The following is an 18,611-nucleotide window of genomic DNA, read 5'->3' as shown; positions in this document are numbered from 1 at the left end:
ATTCACAAGCTCTTTTATGGCCATAATCCTAGTGCGGGGTCATATCTCTACATTGTTGCCATAGAATCTGTTAATTTTTTCAGATGTTGTGTATGTTTCTGAGGTCAAAGGTAGAGTTAAAAGGTATTTTGTTGTATTTCATAAAATTTTTCATAATCAATTCGAAGTTACTAACAATGTAACAACATTTACATAAGAACTTACAAATTCACAAAGACCTCTGTAAGGGCCTACAACTTAAATTAAGAAATCCATCAGAACAATAAGTGAAAAAGGTACTCAGCTGAAATCAACAAATGTCCTTTTATTTCAAAAGTAAAAGCTGAATAGGCCAAGAATTTTCCATAAAAACCTGATATGGAATGGTAGCCATTTCCGAAAACCATCTGTGTATTCATTTTACACCGAAACTTCATACTTGAACCCCCAGTCAAGTATTAGATTGACCCCAGGATCTTGATTGATTCCGTACGTATTTTGTAAAATGAGGCTTTCTGGCCAGAAGGCAGTCTGACAATTAGGCAGGGCCAATACACATCTCTTCAGGCCCAAAAATTTGGCCAGAAGCATTTGCTACAATGGCTGGACACGTGCACCTGTTTTGTCACATCTAAAATTCTATTGTTTGGCCTGGCCTGCTGTTCCTGCAAGGATTCGTTTCGTTCCTGCCCGAAATGCGTTCCAAGGACGGCTGGACGAAGGCGGAGTCAACAATGGACTGTGTGGACAGAGGCATGCAAATTGGCTAGAAAGGAGAAAGGCAAGGAATAGGATGGGCTGGGAAAACGGGAACAGGCCGGGGCCAATTTTTCTTGCATTTGCCTTGGAGAGCGGCTGATGATTCGAGTTTTTCCGGGTCTGTTGGTGTTATTACTGCTGCCTATGCTGCTGCTGCTGCTGCTGGTGCTCGTGTTGTTTGTCCAAGTTGCCATTTCAAGCGTGCTGCAATGAAAAGCAAACTTTTCCACCGCACACGCAGCAGCAGCACCCGGGTTTCAGGGGTCATAGGTTAGGGTTAGGCTGCAGAACTCGACGGGAGCACACGAAATTAAAATGCACTCAGCTGAAAAATTGGTTTTCTCGTTCTTGACAAACTTTGAGTGATTTCCGAAAGCCTCTAACGAGTGCCAGCCAGCCCATCGAGGGAGAATCGTGGTCGGTGGCAAGCAACAGGCCCCCCGAACAGCAACGAGCACCGGAAATTCCGCCCAGAACCAGATACCTTTTGGAACGCGCCTCCTCTCGACTTTGTTTACGCAAAAATTGTTTTAATAAGGCGCTCGTTTTAATCAAGCGTGCCGAAAATAACTCATGAATTATGAGAAGCCAAAGGAGGCAGATGCCGGGCCCAGGGAAATGATAACAAGAGGCCCGAAAAACGCCTGACTAATTATAAATAATTTATTTGATATTTCAAGCCAGCTTCGCTTGAGTTTGTGTAGCCCGAAATATATATTTTGTTATTATTGTTATTGGCTTAAGCTTATTTATGATACAATACAGAAATCATTTATAAAAAAGTAAGCCTTAAAAAAATATATTTCCTATATTGCAGCTACACTAATCTGAGGGTGCCCGAGATCCAGCCAAGATAGCGAATCTGCCGAAAGGACTTTCGGCCGGTCCCGCCGCGGGACTGGGCTTCGTTGGCATCCTGCCCTGCTCGGTCCAGTGGCAACCACCGGGTAAGGCGCCCAAGCTGGTCAGCTGCTCCGCCGGGGCACGCTCCACGTCCCAGCCGTATCCGATGCCCGCTTCCGTCTCTTCAAAAGGCAACATTTGCTGCAGCAGCAGCAGCAGCAATGACAGCAGCATCGACCATGGTTGCTGTCAGGATTGTGCATGCTGCAAGCAGGCCTACGAGCATTTGCCAGTGCCCCGGTTGCGGCACCAGCAGCCGCCTCCACCGCTCTACCACTCTCTGCAACAACATCAGCTGCAGCCACCTTCGCAACAGGTTAGCTGCATCACAACCCTGCAGCAGACAACGACAACGCAGCAGCTGCAACAGATCCCAGCTGGAACATCCCCTAACTATTGCCTAATGCCGACAACGACAGCCTCCAGCACGTATGTGAGCAACGTGAAGCCTGAGCAACTACTGCAACATTGCCACTCGCACTGCGATGGACACAACGGCAAGATGCAATCCTTTGGCGGCAGCAACATGTCACCTGCGGTCTACCAGAATTCACCTGCTCAGTCGATGATCTTCGTTCCGTTCATGTTGCCCATGCAGCAGCAGCAACATTTGCAGCTGCAACCTCCTTTGCCACCAGCTGAGGATTGCAAGCCGTTGTTGCAGACCAAAAGCGTTCCGCCCCCGCCGCAGCCACCGCCCATGCTCACCCACTTTCCGCCCCTGCTGCAGCCACCACTTGCCCGAACACCTGCGATGCACCTGCCTTCAATCGTGCCCACATTACCGCAGCCCACAAGCCGCAGTGTTAGAAGCCTCAAATCCGCTGCTGCGGCAGCCGTCAACGTTTATCAGCGGGTGAGTACACGGGAAAAAATGAAAATTAAGTAAAAGATGCGTGAATTTTAATTTATTTTAAAGAGGGGAAGCAACAGAGATTAACTTAACTAATATAAATAATATATATCAACAATTCTCTGGAAATTCTAGTTTTCTTTTGATCCAAAATAAATTAAGAAAATGTTCTCTTATTTTTATTGTGTAGTAAATATCCTAATTTCCAATACCGTTTTCGATATGAATTTATAGAACGTTTACTTTAATTTGTAAGACCACCGAAAGCCATGAACAATGGCATTAACAGCGAGGGGAATCTCCGAAATTAAACAAACCCATAAACTTGTAGATTTCCTACATCGATCCAATCCCAAGGTGGCTGCGTGTGAATTGGGATTATTTGTAGTACATCAGTGGCACTCAGTCAATGGCTGGAAATCCTCCTGGGCCACTAAAGTGTTGCAATTTGCGAAGCACAACAGCAGCAGGGACAATGCCACGTATACTTAATATTTATGGGTGTGCTGCTGCCAAACTTCAATTTACATAAACATAAAAGACAGGCAACATCGGAGGAACTCTTCACGGAGAATCTGCATGCATGCTGCTGGTGAGATTTAGCGCAGCGACAGGACACAAAAAATCAAAGCTACAAGGACGGGGGAAAATGCAAATCGGTACGAGCGGAAGTGAAAGCAAAGATAAGGGAGGATACCGGGAGGAGGGGATGGGAGAGCACGGAAAACTAATGCATAACCTAGTAAGATCATCAACACGAAATTTTACAGCAAACTCATGTCCAAGGATGTGGAAATAAACTAGTTGTTTTTGTTACCCCGGCCGCTACCTCTGCCACTTTTCCGCCCCTCCTCGCCTCTGTGGCCCAACCCTCCTCCACTGTTGTCCTGCGCTCAATGACTTTTGCATTTAATATGAGTAAAGAAGTGCAGGACAACAGGAGAGCGAGCAGAACACTGAGAATAGTGAGCTAGGAATCGTAGAAGCATTTTTAGTTTTAAAGGGTGTGTTTCTTAATTAACACAAACTCTCGATCGTGAGTCTTCGGCTAGGATCAACACTTGATGCATTTATTAATTGTCTAAAAAATTGTAATCGTTTCTCCATGTGCATTCGGTGAGCAAGGAAATGGCGGTGGGCAAAAAGCTGAGCTGGACTTGAGGATTGGGCTCCGGCCCTTTACGACGGGCCCTGAGCCCTGGCCAGCGACATGCAAAACGTGCTGTTTAAATTACGTTCCTGCCGGCAGATTTCGGATTTCGGATTTCAGGGGGAACGGACTGCAAGGACATGCTGAGATAGTGTCTGCCGTCGGTCCGCTCCTTCGGCTCCTGCCCCTGCTCCTTGGCCGTGTCCAACGATTCGTTTATTTGATAGCCTTGCCGTTGATGCTTGTGCATACCGGATAAGTTTGTCCTGATTAAGAATCTGCAACACAAAAAGCTCGGCAGCTGACAGGATAAAGAAAAAAAAAAAAGAAACAGGACGAGAAAGAACGCGAAGTGGACTGGTCACTCGTCGGCAAGCAATGTCTTAATGCAGCGAGGAGGAGTCGCTCCAGATTACAATATATAATAAAAATTCATAAGTTTGCTGCCGGCAGTTGGCATTTCACAATTTTGATGACAACTGTGCGGCGGTATTCTCGTTTGCCGGCTCGCTTCCTTGAGTGAAATACATTTTACATGCGAAATAAACATAAGCAAAATGCACATCATAGTCCTGCATCCTTAATGCTGTTCATTCACATGTGCTTAAGTAGTTTTATTTAGAAGGAGCTCGCCCACACACACGGGCACAGAGGACTCTGTGGGACTCGGCACATTTGAATGTTAAATCTTTCATGAAATGCCTTTTTTCGACAGTCCGTCTGTATGTTCGTCTCCTCGTCTCTCAGTCTGTCTGTCCGTTTGCCCATATCTAATACATCCAGAAAATACTCGGTTGTTTGGCTCGTGCCAGAGTGCTTTTGTGTGAGTGTTGCGGTCTTCCTGCGACTTAACAATACCTCATTCCCCTCCCCTTCCGCCGGCATTCGCTTTCATTTGTTTTTTGCATTTCCTTCCCTAGTTTCTGAAAAACTAAGCGCGCTATCATGCACAAAGAAAGCATTTTATGTGCTGCCTTTAATGTTTGCACTAGCCCCACTGCCATAATGTACTCTCGGCCACACATGGGCGGGTGAAAATATAGACATCCGACTGCACGAGGGTCGGAATGTGTGCACTGTGAGGAAATATCACTAAACATGTCAATCAATTTGTTGTCCATTTTTACTATTATTATATATTAAATTTTTGTTGTTGTTTTGACTTCCTAGAACCAAACTAGTTTATACTTACTTAAGAAAGTAATAAAATAATCCGTGCAATTTAAGGCTATTTTTAAATACATTTTATAAAAGGTTTTTCCTGTGTGTTTTTCCAACAATGATATCGGTATTCCGGCTCCTGCATTAGAAAGTTTTCTATGAGCTTTTGCTGCATTTCGAATCACTTGAAGCCAGGAGTTGTCTGGTTGTCTCTGGCCGCCTACTTGACCCCGCCTTCGGCATTATGCTGGAAAAACAGTTGGTTTCCATCTAATAATTGTTCTGCTCATATTCCATATGTATTTGCGGAGTATCTCAAAGCGGATTTCGGTGTTAGAGCTTTCTTGTTATTATGGTTTGTGTTTTTTTTTCTGGCTTGGGTGAAAATATAGCTGTACATAAGCTGTGAAATATTTCAGAGTTGTTTATTTGTGCTGTCGAAACCTTTTACTAAACTCTGCCAGCTGCCTGGAAATGGGACTGTGGTGAATAGAAATAAATATGAGCGTTGCCCACAAAGCAATTAATTCCAAATGAATGATAATGAAGCAACTGATTCCCAGGACGGTGGGTATTCATAATATCTCCAAAGAGGCTTTGACTAAGCCCACAATTATTCTCCGGATATTAAAGTTTGGAAACATTCAAACATTTGGCGCTCTTATTGCTTGGCCCTATGATAAAAGTATGCCTTGAAACACTTTCCCATTTCCAATAGTTATAAGAAATTTCTCTTTAGGTTTAAATAGAATTCTGTATGTATTTCACACCCTACATATCCTTTCATTATTACTAGTTGTTATAAAAAGAATATGCAGCACACCCATTCGACACTCTTTGTATGTAAGATCGAGGGCGGTGTCAAAGAGGGGAGTCCTTACTGCATCGCCCTTTCGGATGCTCTGTTAAAAGGGCGCAGAAAAGTGAAAATGTAAAAAAAAATATGGGACTGAAGGTCCTTTGGTTGGCAGTAGTGGTGGCCTTAATGGCCCCGAAGCGTCGGGAGTGATGCGTAAGTGAATCCATATTTCATATGCCGCGTTAACGGCCAACAAAAAGCAGACACACAAAGCGAACAGCATATTTCGAGGACTGCCAGAATGCGTTGACTTCATTGGAAGGAATCCAAGCAAAAAGTATCTCCAGAATCTCCGTGCGAGGCTGTCATTATTTTGCTCTCGGCAGTGGAAAACTGAAACAAAACGAAATAATGTGAGTGGCGAAAAGGAGAGGCAGGCCGGGCGTGTCCTTGCTGCTACAGCTTAAGCTGAAAAAATTTGATAGCTGCGCTAAAGGATTCGATATCAAAGGACTGCCTTGTGGCCAGCCGTTGACAAGCCAAGGAAACCGTTGACAGCCAAGTGAACAACAGCCAAGCTGGCAAATTGGACAAGCGCAGGACAGAACGGGAAACGGGACATGAAGGGCCTGGCAAAAACCCGCTGAAACGCACCCAAAAGCGCTAAGCCAAATCAGGACTTGGCCTCAGGGCCAGTGGTTCCACTTGCCGGCCTTAAGCTGCCAAGTAAGCCAAGTCCTGGCATTAACAGTCGCACAACTGTGGTGACTTTCTCGTCCTGTAAACGCTTCATTGCTCTCCAGGGGGGGACCACACACTTACATCGTCCCCGGCTCCGGCACTATGCTATATAGTACGCCGATCTCACCATGAGCATCTTGGGTCCACGGCCACACAGCGCTGTTAATTCACTCTGCGGACTGGCCGCGAGATGGCGCCCCAAAGTGCCAGCCACTGCTGTTGAGTGGCACGATTTTCACCGCATTTGATTCCACGTCCTTCGTCCTGTAAGCGCTAGTGTGTGCGAGTGTGTCGCGCAGTGGCTTACTCAAAGTCTCTTAACCCATTATCCTGCTGGCAAGAGAGCTGGTAGTTAGCATTACAGAAAAAATGACCGTATTTTTTCCAAAAGAATTAATAATATTCGCAGCTGGAAATAAAAACTGAAATAAAAACTTAGAGAAAAATGTTAAAATTTTATTAAATAACATATATACAAGTGCCTTGATTCCTATTCGACATCGAGCTGTCGCAGCACAAAGCGGGTTAATCATGGCCCGGCAGATAAAAAGGGACATCGGCGGCAGGAGCAGCATCGCCTGCCTTGTTGTTGCTGCTGGCACTTGAAAGCTTTTACCACAATGCCTCTGTATCGGTGTCGCCCGGCAATGGTGTGAGTGAGCCAGTGCGTTTGTGCGAGGGTGCTCTCTTCAAGTGCTTCTTTGTTTCTCGCTGTGTGTGTGCGAGGGCGCCAAATTTCAAAAGCAGCCGCGCAAGAGCTTTTTTGCTGCCAACTGTTTATTTTGCACGAGCGACACTCGATGAGGGTCGCAGCAGCTACACCAGCAGCAGCGGCGTAGGACGCATCCTTTGGCGCCCTTTGAAAGTGTAAACGCCGTCAGCAGCTTCACTTTCAATGGCGGCCCATGTGGCGCATACTTGATACTGTATGCCCGCTTAAACGCGCTCTCTTAAACCCTTGCCAGTCCTAATTTAATTTAGCGTAAATTCGGTTTTTCCCTCCACAATTTCCTCTTATTTTTTTTCTGGTGCCTCCCTTTGCTGGGTGGCCCGCTAAGGTCAAACCGCCAGGAACAGGGCGAATTAAATGCAATTGACAGTTGCAATTTCCAACTGGCTGTCAGGCCAAATCCCAAAGCAACTGCATTGGAAACAAGGCAGGAGGAGCCGGGCCAAATCCAAACTCTGCTGTAACACAATAAAATGCAACCTCAACTGACACAAAGAAAATGTTTTACCGAATGTGAGCTGGGGGCTGCAGGGGGTGGCCAGGAGGAGCCACGAGTCGCTCGTGCGGCAAGGGGGCAGCAAGGACGAGAGGGGCGTGGCGTGTCGCTGGCAAAAGGGACAGACAACACGTAAGCGAAACAACAATGCCAGAGCGAAGAAGCCAAACCAAACCGCCGCGCCTGTCAAATTAGAGGCGTTCGGGCACCTTGGCAACTTTGTGCGAATTTCTTATCAAACGGTCGAAAGTTTGCCGTCATTAGTTGTGTAACTATATAGTTATGCAACGAATGCACACACATTATGTTGACATATTCAGCACTCTCAGCCAAATGCATAATCCGGATTGCAAGTGAGAAAATCACTGGAATGCATTCGGAGCCTATTGAATTAATCATTCTGGTTAAATAAGCAATTTGCAACGAAGGCGTTGATTCATATCCATTATAGTCCATGACCATTGTAATTCCGTAATTGAAATACCCCGGCATTGTGGAAATTAAAGCCTAGCATTCGGCAACCACTCAACCTGAACCGAAATCTAGCTTCATGGCTAAAACAATAATGTGTGTTTCTCAGACCAGTTGTAGTTCTTACAAATTTGTGTGCCGTAATGTAGAGGTAAGAATGTGCTTACACATATAAATAAGTACAGTGAATAAATATTTATTCATTTATAATTTGAAATAAAGTAGCTTTAAGTTATTATTACCAGTAATTACATCTTCCCTCTGTCTAGATAGACCCTTTGAGTATATTTTTCTACCTTTAAATACCTTAATTTGCTCATCCCTGTTCCTTTTTTGTTAGTGCAACTATCAAAGATGTCTGCGAGTTAGTTATCTATTTCCCAATTATTTTCAAGCATTTTCTTCTAAAATGTATTTAATGGCAAATATGTGACAGAACATTACCTGGCCATTGAGGAGTTCAAATGAATGCGAGCCAAGTTAAGCCTGTGGGAGCTCCGGGCTCAAATTTCATCTGTAAGCTGCCCCTAATGACTGACGCATGTGAGTTGTTTGTTTCATTTCGTTGCATTTTGCTGGTCAATTAATTTGCATGTCGTTGGTGGCCGTAACTAACGGCAGCTTGGCTCCGAGATGTTCGAGTGAACACGTTAGGGACTGCCAGTTACCAGGTCCTTCTTCATTAAATTAGTGTATGTGGTGACTTTGACAAAGCGGCTGTCTGTCACTCACCTGGTAGTCCGGCCTCCTCACATCCTTACATCCCTGCAGCTGGCTCGTTACGCTGGCATTCCTCGAGGACCGGTCCTGGTCTCGTTTTGTTTTGTTTATCTTTTGCAACGTGTTCGGGCATCTTTATTTTCAATAACAAATAAAAATGCCCCAAGTACAACGTTAAATAAATTGCAGCCACCGACCGGGCTTGGGCTCGAATAGACTCGACTCGAGTCTACTGTCCAAGATTCCAGTCCATTATATTCCTCCGCATTTCCTTTGCTTTTTCGGCATTTAATTGGCCGTATAATTGATTGGAGTTGTTGCTGCTGCTGCTGCTGCTGCCTCTGCTGGTTTCTGTTTGTTGTTGTGGCCACTTCTTGGTATTGAATCCCCCGTCTAACTCATTATGTGGTATGTGTTTGCAGGAAAACATTTCAAAATACTCGCCCAAGTGGCAAAGTTTTCCCTGGCCAACTATTCAATGGGCTCGTGGCACGGGCCTTTGATGGACCGCCTCGCCCCTGCTCCTCGGCTGCTGACTAGGCTTTATATCGGCGTATATAGGGCTGCCTCTATAAATTTGTATTGTGCTGCTGGCTGGTACTTTGCGGTACGTAATTAATTATATTTGCCTCCGACTCAAAATGTCAGTCGGTCTCTAATTATTATTATTCCAATAGGGGGAGAATGGCCAGTGCCCCAGTCCCGTTCCCCTTGTCATGGCCAGGTCTCCGTATCTTTTTTGCGTGGCTCTCACAGGTTGTTTGACATTAATTGATTTATTTGCCTTTTACATAAATTAGGCGCCCAATATTCGCTATCAGGTGGGGTGAGGACCCTGCCTAAGAGAGTCCTGTTTCACTTGGGTTTAATTATTAAAGAGGTTCAAAGATTTTGGCAATACCTTATGATAATGTGGCAGTTGTAGTGGTACTTACAGAGACAGGTAACCTTTAAGTTGTCTTAATTTATATACGAAATTTTAATAAGGAATTGTTTACAGAGAAGTTTAATATACTTTCATTCAAGAACACTCATTTACAATTTCCTTAATTATTGGCCAGAGTCACTCATCTATTATAATCCGTGTTCATGTCTAAACACTGATAATGGCACATATTACAATGCTTAATATGGCAAACACAGTTGTTGTTGAAAAGTTTTGGCCTTTTGCCAGTTAGCTGGGCTTAGCTGCTGTTTTTGAGCAGACCAAAGGCCGCGCTTTTCGGCGCCCGCTCAGCTGGAAAACGCGATCTAGCGGCATCAAGCGATGCGGGCGGAAAAAAGGAAAACTTTTTGACAGCGCAACATGCAAAAACAAATTACCAAACAGTCAAACTATCAATTACGGGGCAATTAGTTGGCTTCGATTAAATGGCAGCTTTTGCTGCCGCTGTAGTTGCTGTCGTCGCTTAAGCCGTTTCGGCCCCGTTTACAATGGCTCTTTGGCAGCACGTCGCCTGCACTCCCGCTCCCTGCTCCCAACTTCGAGCTCCTGGGATCTCGGATCTGGCAGTGTGCAAATATTTGTGGCGGAAAATTAATGTCCGACAAGCCAGCGGCATGGACAACTTTCTGTGATAATTGGCCCCGCTGCAATGGGCACGCTTACTACTCGTAAGTGGCCGGCCAGCAGTTTGATTTATTCCCGTGCCGTTCCCTGGCGGAGACCCGGGGCCAGGACTCGATGGCCAGGTGCACATGCACGGATAGGATCGGATGCATCCCCGGTGGCCACTCAAACGGCAAATGCACAACATTTACAACCGGCCGAGCAGTCCAAGGCCCTACAATGCACTTTCGGGCCTGGCAACTGATAAGAAGATAAATGAGCCCGCTCGCCCGCCAGGAGTTAAGTCCTCCACTCAGAAAAGGATATGCCATGAGTTATCGAATTGCATATGAATCCGCCAGCAATAAACACTTTGAGGTGAACAATTAAAGGAGTTCTTTGCGGAATTGCGAATTTATTTGAGCAAAAATGATTGCTTAAGGAATTCCACTTAGTTCTTTCTACAAAAATAATATTTTGTAGGTTGCAAAGAACCTTTAAACATTGAATTATGGAGATATAATTCAGCTTTAGCCATAAAAAAAAAGAAAGCCAAACACCACACATACTTGTTTTAATCCCAATTTTATTAATTTCCTCGATACTGATTATTATTTATTTAATTAAGATTTATGTTTGACGGCTATATTTTTTTATTCAAGTAAAAATAAAATTGAATTATTGAATTCATGTTATTTTATTTATTGTTACGTTTTTTTTTTTGAGTATTTAGCTAATAAATTTGTAGAAATGGCATTTGAAAGTTTTATGAGCGAAAAAAAACAGCAGAGCGCCAACCAACACGGAACAGCAAAGGCTACTGGAGCGACTGGGGAGGCGAAGGATATTCCAGAGCCGCCCATGACAGGATATGCAAAGTGCAGCTGAGACGCTGGTTGTGTGTGTGTCCTTGTTTGTTTGCTTAGACTGCCATAGGCTGGCATATGCGAACTGAAAATTATGAGCGATAGTACTACGCCTCGTGCGTTTGAACGCAGTCTTGGGCTATAGCCCCCGATTCGGCTTGGATCTGGATGCGGCCCGTCTCCGGGGCGGCGGCAGCATTTGGCATTGCTCATACGACGTGTGGTCTCAATATGCAATGTTGCATGCCTTTCTGGAACCGGCTGGCATTCCGCTTCCGCTGGGTGTGTGAGTAAGCAGAGAAAAAAATAATCATTCAAGAAAGTAAACTAAAATTTGTTGTTATTAATAAATTAATTAATATATAAATTAGAGTTTGATCTTCAAAGATAAAGTGAAAGCTACATCAAGACAATAATTCTAGCTTTTAAAGTAATTATTCAGTGAACTTGGCTTATTTTCTATTAATCCTTTGTATGCATAGCTACTACAAAATTTATATATTCAGATATTTATCTTAACATTTTTAACATTCTTTGTTTTATGTGTGAGAAAATTTTGCCTGCTCCGCGTATCTCCAGCACAGCACTCTTGCCGATTGATGCCTTTGGCATGCTTTTGCGCTTGGCTCCGTCTGCAGTTCCATCCTCATCCCCATCCCCATCCCTAGCCCCTGCTCTATGCCCATCTCCATGGCCGCACTCTGAGTGATGTGGGGCCTAATTTATGGCCCGGCTAGCCCGTTGGCCCGTTCTGCATACCGAAATGGCAAACGGGATCTGTCAAAGCAGGTTGTGCTGAAACTGCAACGGCAACTGCAACAGCAATGGAACACAAACTGCAATGGCAACGGCAACGGCAACGACAATGCAGAAAATTGCATGGCATTAGATCGCCGATTGCCTCCGGAACAGCCAGCGTCGAGCGACGCATTGTGGCCGTATAAATTGCATTGCCTATCCCCCCTGCTTTGCTAATTATGCATGCCACCGATCCGCTCCAGACCCATGCGATTCGGAGCGATCCCGGCTGCTCACCCTGCCTCATAAATATGTATTACAGCATATACTTTCACCTGTCGCCGGCCGCGTCATCCATCAACGTCCATTAGGCCAAAGAAATGCGCCACGAAGCGGAAGTGTCGCACAACTTATAGCCTGTGTTTTGCAGGTGCCACTTGCAGGACAACACGCATCGAACAAATCACGCCAGGAAGTGAGGAGAAGCCTTCCTGCACATTAAATGAAATTGCACTAAAATTAAATTTAAATTACCATTAGATTTGTAACTGAAAGATTATCCAAGTTTTTATAGAGACTTGCACAAGATTTAAGTTATCTGTTGGTCTTAAAACTACAAAGAAACCTGAATAAAATTTCTTGAGATTTTTAGCAACGCAAAAATATATATTTATATGTATTACATATTCACTTATAGTACTCCTGTCAGCGACAACAACAAATGATAAAGTGTCTGGGTCCAGCCAGCGACTTTCTCCTGCTTTCATCTCATGGCGTCACCGACGCGCCGGCCGAGGGGGGGATAAACGAAATAATTTAATTTCGCCTGCCATGTTCGCCGCAGGCCACCGCCCGCTGAATTTGTTTTATTAAAAACTGTACACTACATTCGGGCAAACACACGAGCGTGGAAAATGAAAATGCGAATGGGAATGAACCAAATGAAACCAAATACTCAAAAATGAGCAAATAAGGCCAAACGAAGACGGGCGACAGCACATGAAACGGGGCCGAATGCGAAAACAGAAAAATTTACGAAATATGTACGGGACAGAAGAGAAATTTTGTAATTTCTTGGGGTAAATCGCGAAACGCTTTGTTTCGCAGATTTCCTTTGACGGTTTGACGGTTATTTAATTTGCTCTCCCCCGGAATGGGGCCACGAAATCCTCGTAATCCTTGGGCGCGCCCTCCTGCAAAAATCGAAGGCAGCGGGGCATGGTGAAAGTTGATGCTAATGCTATAAATGCTCGCCCGTCATTTGTCTTCATTCATCTTTGGCAATTGTCCACCCACCCGAGCCTCGAGCGCCACTCGAAATCATTAATTTCAAATATTATCCCCGCCTGGCAGGGCGGCCTTTCAATTGTAAATAGTAATACGACCGGCATATTCATAAATATAAAATAACTTCTGTGCCGTTTAGCTTTGTATAATTCGCCGAGTTTTAAGTGGGAGAATTGGTAGATGCACTGGGGAAAATAATAATGAGCAGCCGGCTTTAGAACTTGAATAAAAATAATAAAAATAAGTTATTTGTAAAGTTCAAAGATTTAAAAATGATAAAATTATGTTAATAGCTTAATAAAATATATATTTAAAATGTAAATAAACAGTTTTACAATATTTTAAAAATATTTTTAAAATCACTTAGAGTCTCACTTCTTAAATTTTTTTTAATCATCTAAATATTTCGAAATGAGATTTTGTTTAATTGCCTTCCATTTTCTCTTTGAGTGTCACGGTCCTTTTTTCATATTTATCGGGGCTATTTTGTTTTCTTTATTAAGCAAACTAATCATGACCCTTTGTGGCCGACACGTGGCTGGTAAAAACGGACCCGGGGACAGCGAATAATGTGCGCTCTGATGGCCGGAATGGGCCCAGGATTCTGGGCCACTGGATCCCGGGCATCAGCTTCGGCGCTCAGCATTCAGGATTCGGCATTCCTATAACACCGAGCATATTCAAGGCTCGCCCAGGCAAATCCTTTAAGTGTCATTCGGTGGCCCCGACATTCGGTTGCATCGTTTGCTCTAGTTTTCCTCGGTTTTTCCTCTTTTTTTTCTGTTCTGATTTTCCCCCCGGTCGCTGGCAGAGCAGCCAGAGTTGTTTGCTCACTTTTTATGCGTTTGGATTTGCACATTTGGACACTAGTTAATTATGTTCTTAGTCCCTTTTATGTCACAATTTTCATTTCGCAACATCAAATAAACTAAATGTCCGGCAGGGGCTCGGCCGGAAACAGCCTTTCGGCCCGCCCCTCTGTGCCCGGAACCGAAAAACTGTCTACCGCAATTGTCGTGGCAAGGTAAACAAATATGCGTATATGGCCGGCCTGCTAACTACATTGGCCATTGGCTGCAGCACTGATCCCGGGGTTCCCGTGCTGCTGCCCAGGGGGTGGATTGGGGTGACGACTCTGCCTGGATTCGGACTCGGATTCGGGTGTTTTTTTGGGTGGAACAAATGTGCCTATTTGTAGCCCGGCCGGCGGAATGCCTCCCCCCTTGGTGCGGTGCGGTCGCCTGCTATAAAATCCTGTGCGGAATGGACATTCGGACTTTTAATATGCTCGAGTAATGTCTGCATTAACAGAATTCATTTGCAGGACATGGCCAGCAGCCAGGACAACCCCATCCAGAGCTGGGCATATGTGTGTGTGTGTGTGTGTGCGTGTGTGGTTGGTGTGGAGAAAACAAATTTATGTCGTGCTACTTGCTGAAATTGGATTTCTGGCCGCTGCTCCCCTCGGTTGTTATTGTTGTCGTCACATCGTTGCTTTTTAGTCACCCGAAAGGGGGGAAAAACGGGGGGAGGAGCAGCTGGAAAAACAAAACTTGACCAACTTTAACAGCAACGATGATGCCAAGGTGGGCATTTGTTTCCATTCCGGACTTTAGTACGTGTAATCCTTTTTCATGATTTGCACGCCACTTCAGAGGACATTTGTCGCCCTTGGCATTAGTCTCAGGTTAGTCGTTTGTCGCCAGTCGCCCAGTCGTAATCAGGTTGAATGCTTCAATTAGGACACTGGCTCGGGATCCGTTTTCCTCGAAATTGGAATGACCTGGCACGTGTTTTTATTCTCATCTCTATCTATTTATTGTCTAATTTTAATGGACCATCGCTCGCCTCTCCCTTGCAGAATGGCAAATTGCCCAGGAGCCTGCCCGCTCTGCGTGCCATGGAAGTGGCTCTGCGTACCAACTCCTTTGCCACGCCCCCTCGGGTAGCAGTGGTGACCGAAGGAGGCGAAGATGGAAGCGATGCCGCCCAGGACATGGAGGACAGTGACGAGGAAATGGAGTACATGCCGCCGCTGCATAGTGAGTACGGGTGCACTGACAAAAACTATTGAAATAATTAAATGGAGTAAATAATAAATGGGTTTAAACTAGTCACTTTTAAAAATATGAATCCTAGGCATTGATAAAAATCCATTTTAGTCTTGGCAATAAGATACACACAAATATAAATATTGAGGCCACATGACACAGTGTATTATTTATATATTAATTCCACTGAGAATTCTTTAAATTGATAGCTTAAACCCATCTTGTCACATTTTTTTTTTTCTGCGTGCCAGAGTCTCTTTTTCCTTGTTCAGTGGCAAATTCAATTAAAAATTTTTGAAACTGCTCCACCTGCACGTGCGTGACGAGCTTCTGACGTCCAGCAATGATGGTCAGGAGCACCTGGCTACCATGCCGCCTGGTCCCGGGTCCTGTGTCCTGCGTACAGAGTCCTCCGTCCTGTTCGCAGTACTCCGTTGTCAGAGCCACTGTCAGGCGTTTCAATTTACTTTTATGTCTCGCAGCCTTATCGCGGCGCAAATTGAAATGAAATCTTGACACAATCAGCATGCCCATGCCACCGGCAGCTCAGATTCCCACATACAATTAAGTTAAACGCTGACCATCAATTATGGGACGGGCTCTAAGGCAGCTGGGTGCCGCCTGTCCGGCAATGGGCAAAGTTTGCAGCCCGAAAATTTATCCGTGGCAGGGAAATAGCAAGGGCGGCAAATAGACAAGGAAGGAAAGCGGTGGAAAAGCCCAGTCCAAGCCATGGGAAAGCGACAAAAAATTGTCAACTTATGCCAAAGTCCCTGCATCTCCCCGCCCAGAGGTTGCCCCGGATGCTGCTCGCTAAAGATGATATCAAAAACTTTCCTTTGCTTCGCTCCGAGAAGCCGGCTGCCGGCGAACAAAGCCGCAGCACTGGCAAATGGTCTCGGGATCTCCGTTACTCCCCTGTTTATTTATATTAATATTTTTATCATTTTACGAGGACTATACAAATGTGAAAGAAGGCAGCGCTTGCCTCATGACCACCTTGAGCCCGGATTGCGGCCAGAACTTTTCGGCCACAACTTAAATTCACTTTATTTAGTCGTTGTATGTTGTGTAACCGTATTAATCCTCTGCCTGAGCGCCATTTACATTTCATTTGTGCGCCCCGCCCATAAATATGATAGAATAATGAATATATAAATCAAAACGAGGCGAAGCGAAACTTTTTGTGCCCCGCCTTGTGTGGTTGGTGTTTAGCATATTATGTAATAAATCAATATGGGGATTTATGTGCTGCAGATTTTCCTGCTTTAATGCGAGTTCGAGAGTTAACTCTTTTCTGGCTTTTGGCTTTGACATTTGATTAGCCACATATGCACACCAGCGGGAAGAATTTAAGCCTCGTTAAACATGTACGCAAAATTCGTGTTTTAAATTCATGATGCCTTTGCACTATGCCTTTGAATATGTAATAACATAAATAGAGATTTTGAATATATAGTTTAATTTTATAAAGATTAAGGAGAAGATGGACTTTTTCTTAAATTTCCTGGCATTCTTTAATACAAATTTAACTGTCTGCATTTTTAATTTGTTTTTAACTGAGGAATTGCTCAAGAACGAAATAAAATTCAAGGGGAAATCCCCTTCGCCCTGTTTAAAAGCCCAGCGGCAGCAGCTGTAAGTGCTTTGCAGCTGTTCCAATTTTTAGTGTAAATAACCCCAGCAGCAGCCTTGTTTTTTTGTCCCCTGCTTGAGTTTTTCCCGCCCCGAATCGCCCCACCTGCCGCTGCTCCCATTTTACCCACGCTTTCCCTCTTCGGCACACTTGTCAATATGAAAATGTAGCTGCTGGGCCGCTGATGCCGTTGCCGTTGCATTTTTTTTTTTTTCGCTCACCTGAATGTTTGTTCAGTCGGAAAGTTTTGATTTATTTACGGCGCAAGTTTTACATTTTACACGACACTCGCCTCCAATTACATGCCGCTATTTCTCCGGCTGAACTCATTTGCACCCCGGCAGCAACCCTCGGCTGCGGCGCTGGAAAAGCGAGGAAAACTGAAATACTTTCTTTCGGATTTTAATCGCTCACGTGAGTCCTGCACTGCCGTGAGTGCCGGTGTGTATGCGAGAGTTGCTGTTTGTGTTTATACATATTTAGTCGCAGGATAATGTGTCGCCGAACTGCTATCCTTGTTGCTGTTTTACTTTCTGTTGCTCCTGTTACTTTTGCCATCGTCATTGACGTCACGGCCAAAGAGCTGCAAGAACTTGGTCATTTGCATAAAGCCTCAGCTTGAAAGCAGGATACTGGAATTCCGAAGGCGTTGATTTCCAGGAATATCTTACTTAACTGTTTTATAAAAATATAGTTTAAGTGAAAGATACCCAACATGTACTGCAGAATCTGTTAATCTTGTGCAGCTGCATTGAAAACTCAATTATTTATGAATTTACTCAATTAAATATGTCTTAGAAATCACTGTGGTTAAGCTGGCATTTACAAACTCAAGTCTTAAGGCACCTTACAGCTCAACCGAGGCCTGAAATCGATTCCCTTGATTAAACACGACTTTAAAAGGTTATTTATACATTTTAAGTTATGCGTGCGACACAAGTTTTTTGCGGCTTTCGCTCGGCTTAACCCCTTCTGCGGCGAAGGCATCGACCGACCCCCAACGCCGTGCCGTTGCATGCAACGTAACCGATATCTGTTACGCCATCGACGTCAGCCGAGTGTTTGTGTTTGTGCTGTGTTTGGGTTGTGTTTGAGCCTGTCCCATGAATATGCAACGCAGAGTTTGCCTCGTTATTCGGCCCTGTGAAATGGGAGTGGGTATCGGTTTCCGCTTTGCGGGAAATCGATCAGGAGGTCTCTTTGAGATTCCGTTGAGAAAGGCGTTTCACTGACAGAACCTACAGTTTGGCCCCCGTAAACTAAACCATCCTTCTAGGAAGTCATAAGTTAGTCAAACTTACTGGAATTAATTCGAAGGGAACCCTCAATATGACAGTCAAGGGTTCTAATTGCTGAAAAGAATTCTATTTGGAAAACTTATACTAGTTATGCCACAGCAACCGTATTCATCACCCAAAGTGACCTTGAAGAGCTGCGAAAGAAAGTCCGCTGCGGTCGCTCGCTGCTACTTGTCTGAAAGCGACCGAAAACCAGAACCATTTGCGACTCAGACTCGTCCCAGCCACTTTCGCCCTGGCCACTTTGCCTTTCCACATGGCCACAAAATGTTTCTCAGACGCTGGCCCATCGTCATGGAGGTCTGCGTCTAATACGCTTTCGGCGGAGAGTAACAGTTGCTAAAATGTTTTCCATTGTTTTCACGCTCAACAAAAGGCAGACAATTAGTTTTCTTAAACGACAAATCAAGTAGAAATTAAGTGG

The 18,611-nt window shown here is 44.6% G+C and overlaps 1 protein-coding gene across 3 annotated transcripts in view; it reads left to right on the top strand.

Moving 5' to 3' along the window:
• Window positions 1–395: 395 nt before the first annotated feature.
• trv (trivet) overlaps window positions 396–18,611 on the top strand; it is a 60,328-nt gene continuing 42,112 nt past the window's right edge. For all 3 annotated transcript variants that reach the window (XM_041776173.2, XM_070286755.1, XM_017171313.3), the window contains exons 1-3: window positions 396–468; window positions 1,556–2,497; window positions 15,064–15,244. In XM_041776173.2, coding sequence (XP_041632107.1) covers window positions 1,748–2,497; window positions 15,064–15,244 — 931 coding nt within the window. In that variant the 5' untranslated portion in view covers window positions 396–468; window positions 1,556–1,747. The remainder of the gene's footprint in view (window positions 469–1,555; window positions 2,498–15,063; window positions 15,245–18,611) is intronic.

This window comes from Drosophila kikkawai, chromosome 3R, assembly GCF_030179895.1.
Source record: "Drosophila kikkawai strain 14028-0561.14 chromosome 3R, DkikHiC1v2, whole genome shotgun sequence".
Lineage (NCBI taxonomy): Eukaryota > Metazoa > Arthropoda > Insecta > Diptera > Drosophilidae > Drosophila > Drosophila kikkawai.
The sequence above is the reverse complement of the archived record's forward strand: the minus strand, read 5'-3'. Positions and strand labels throughout refer to the sequence as shown.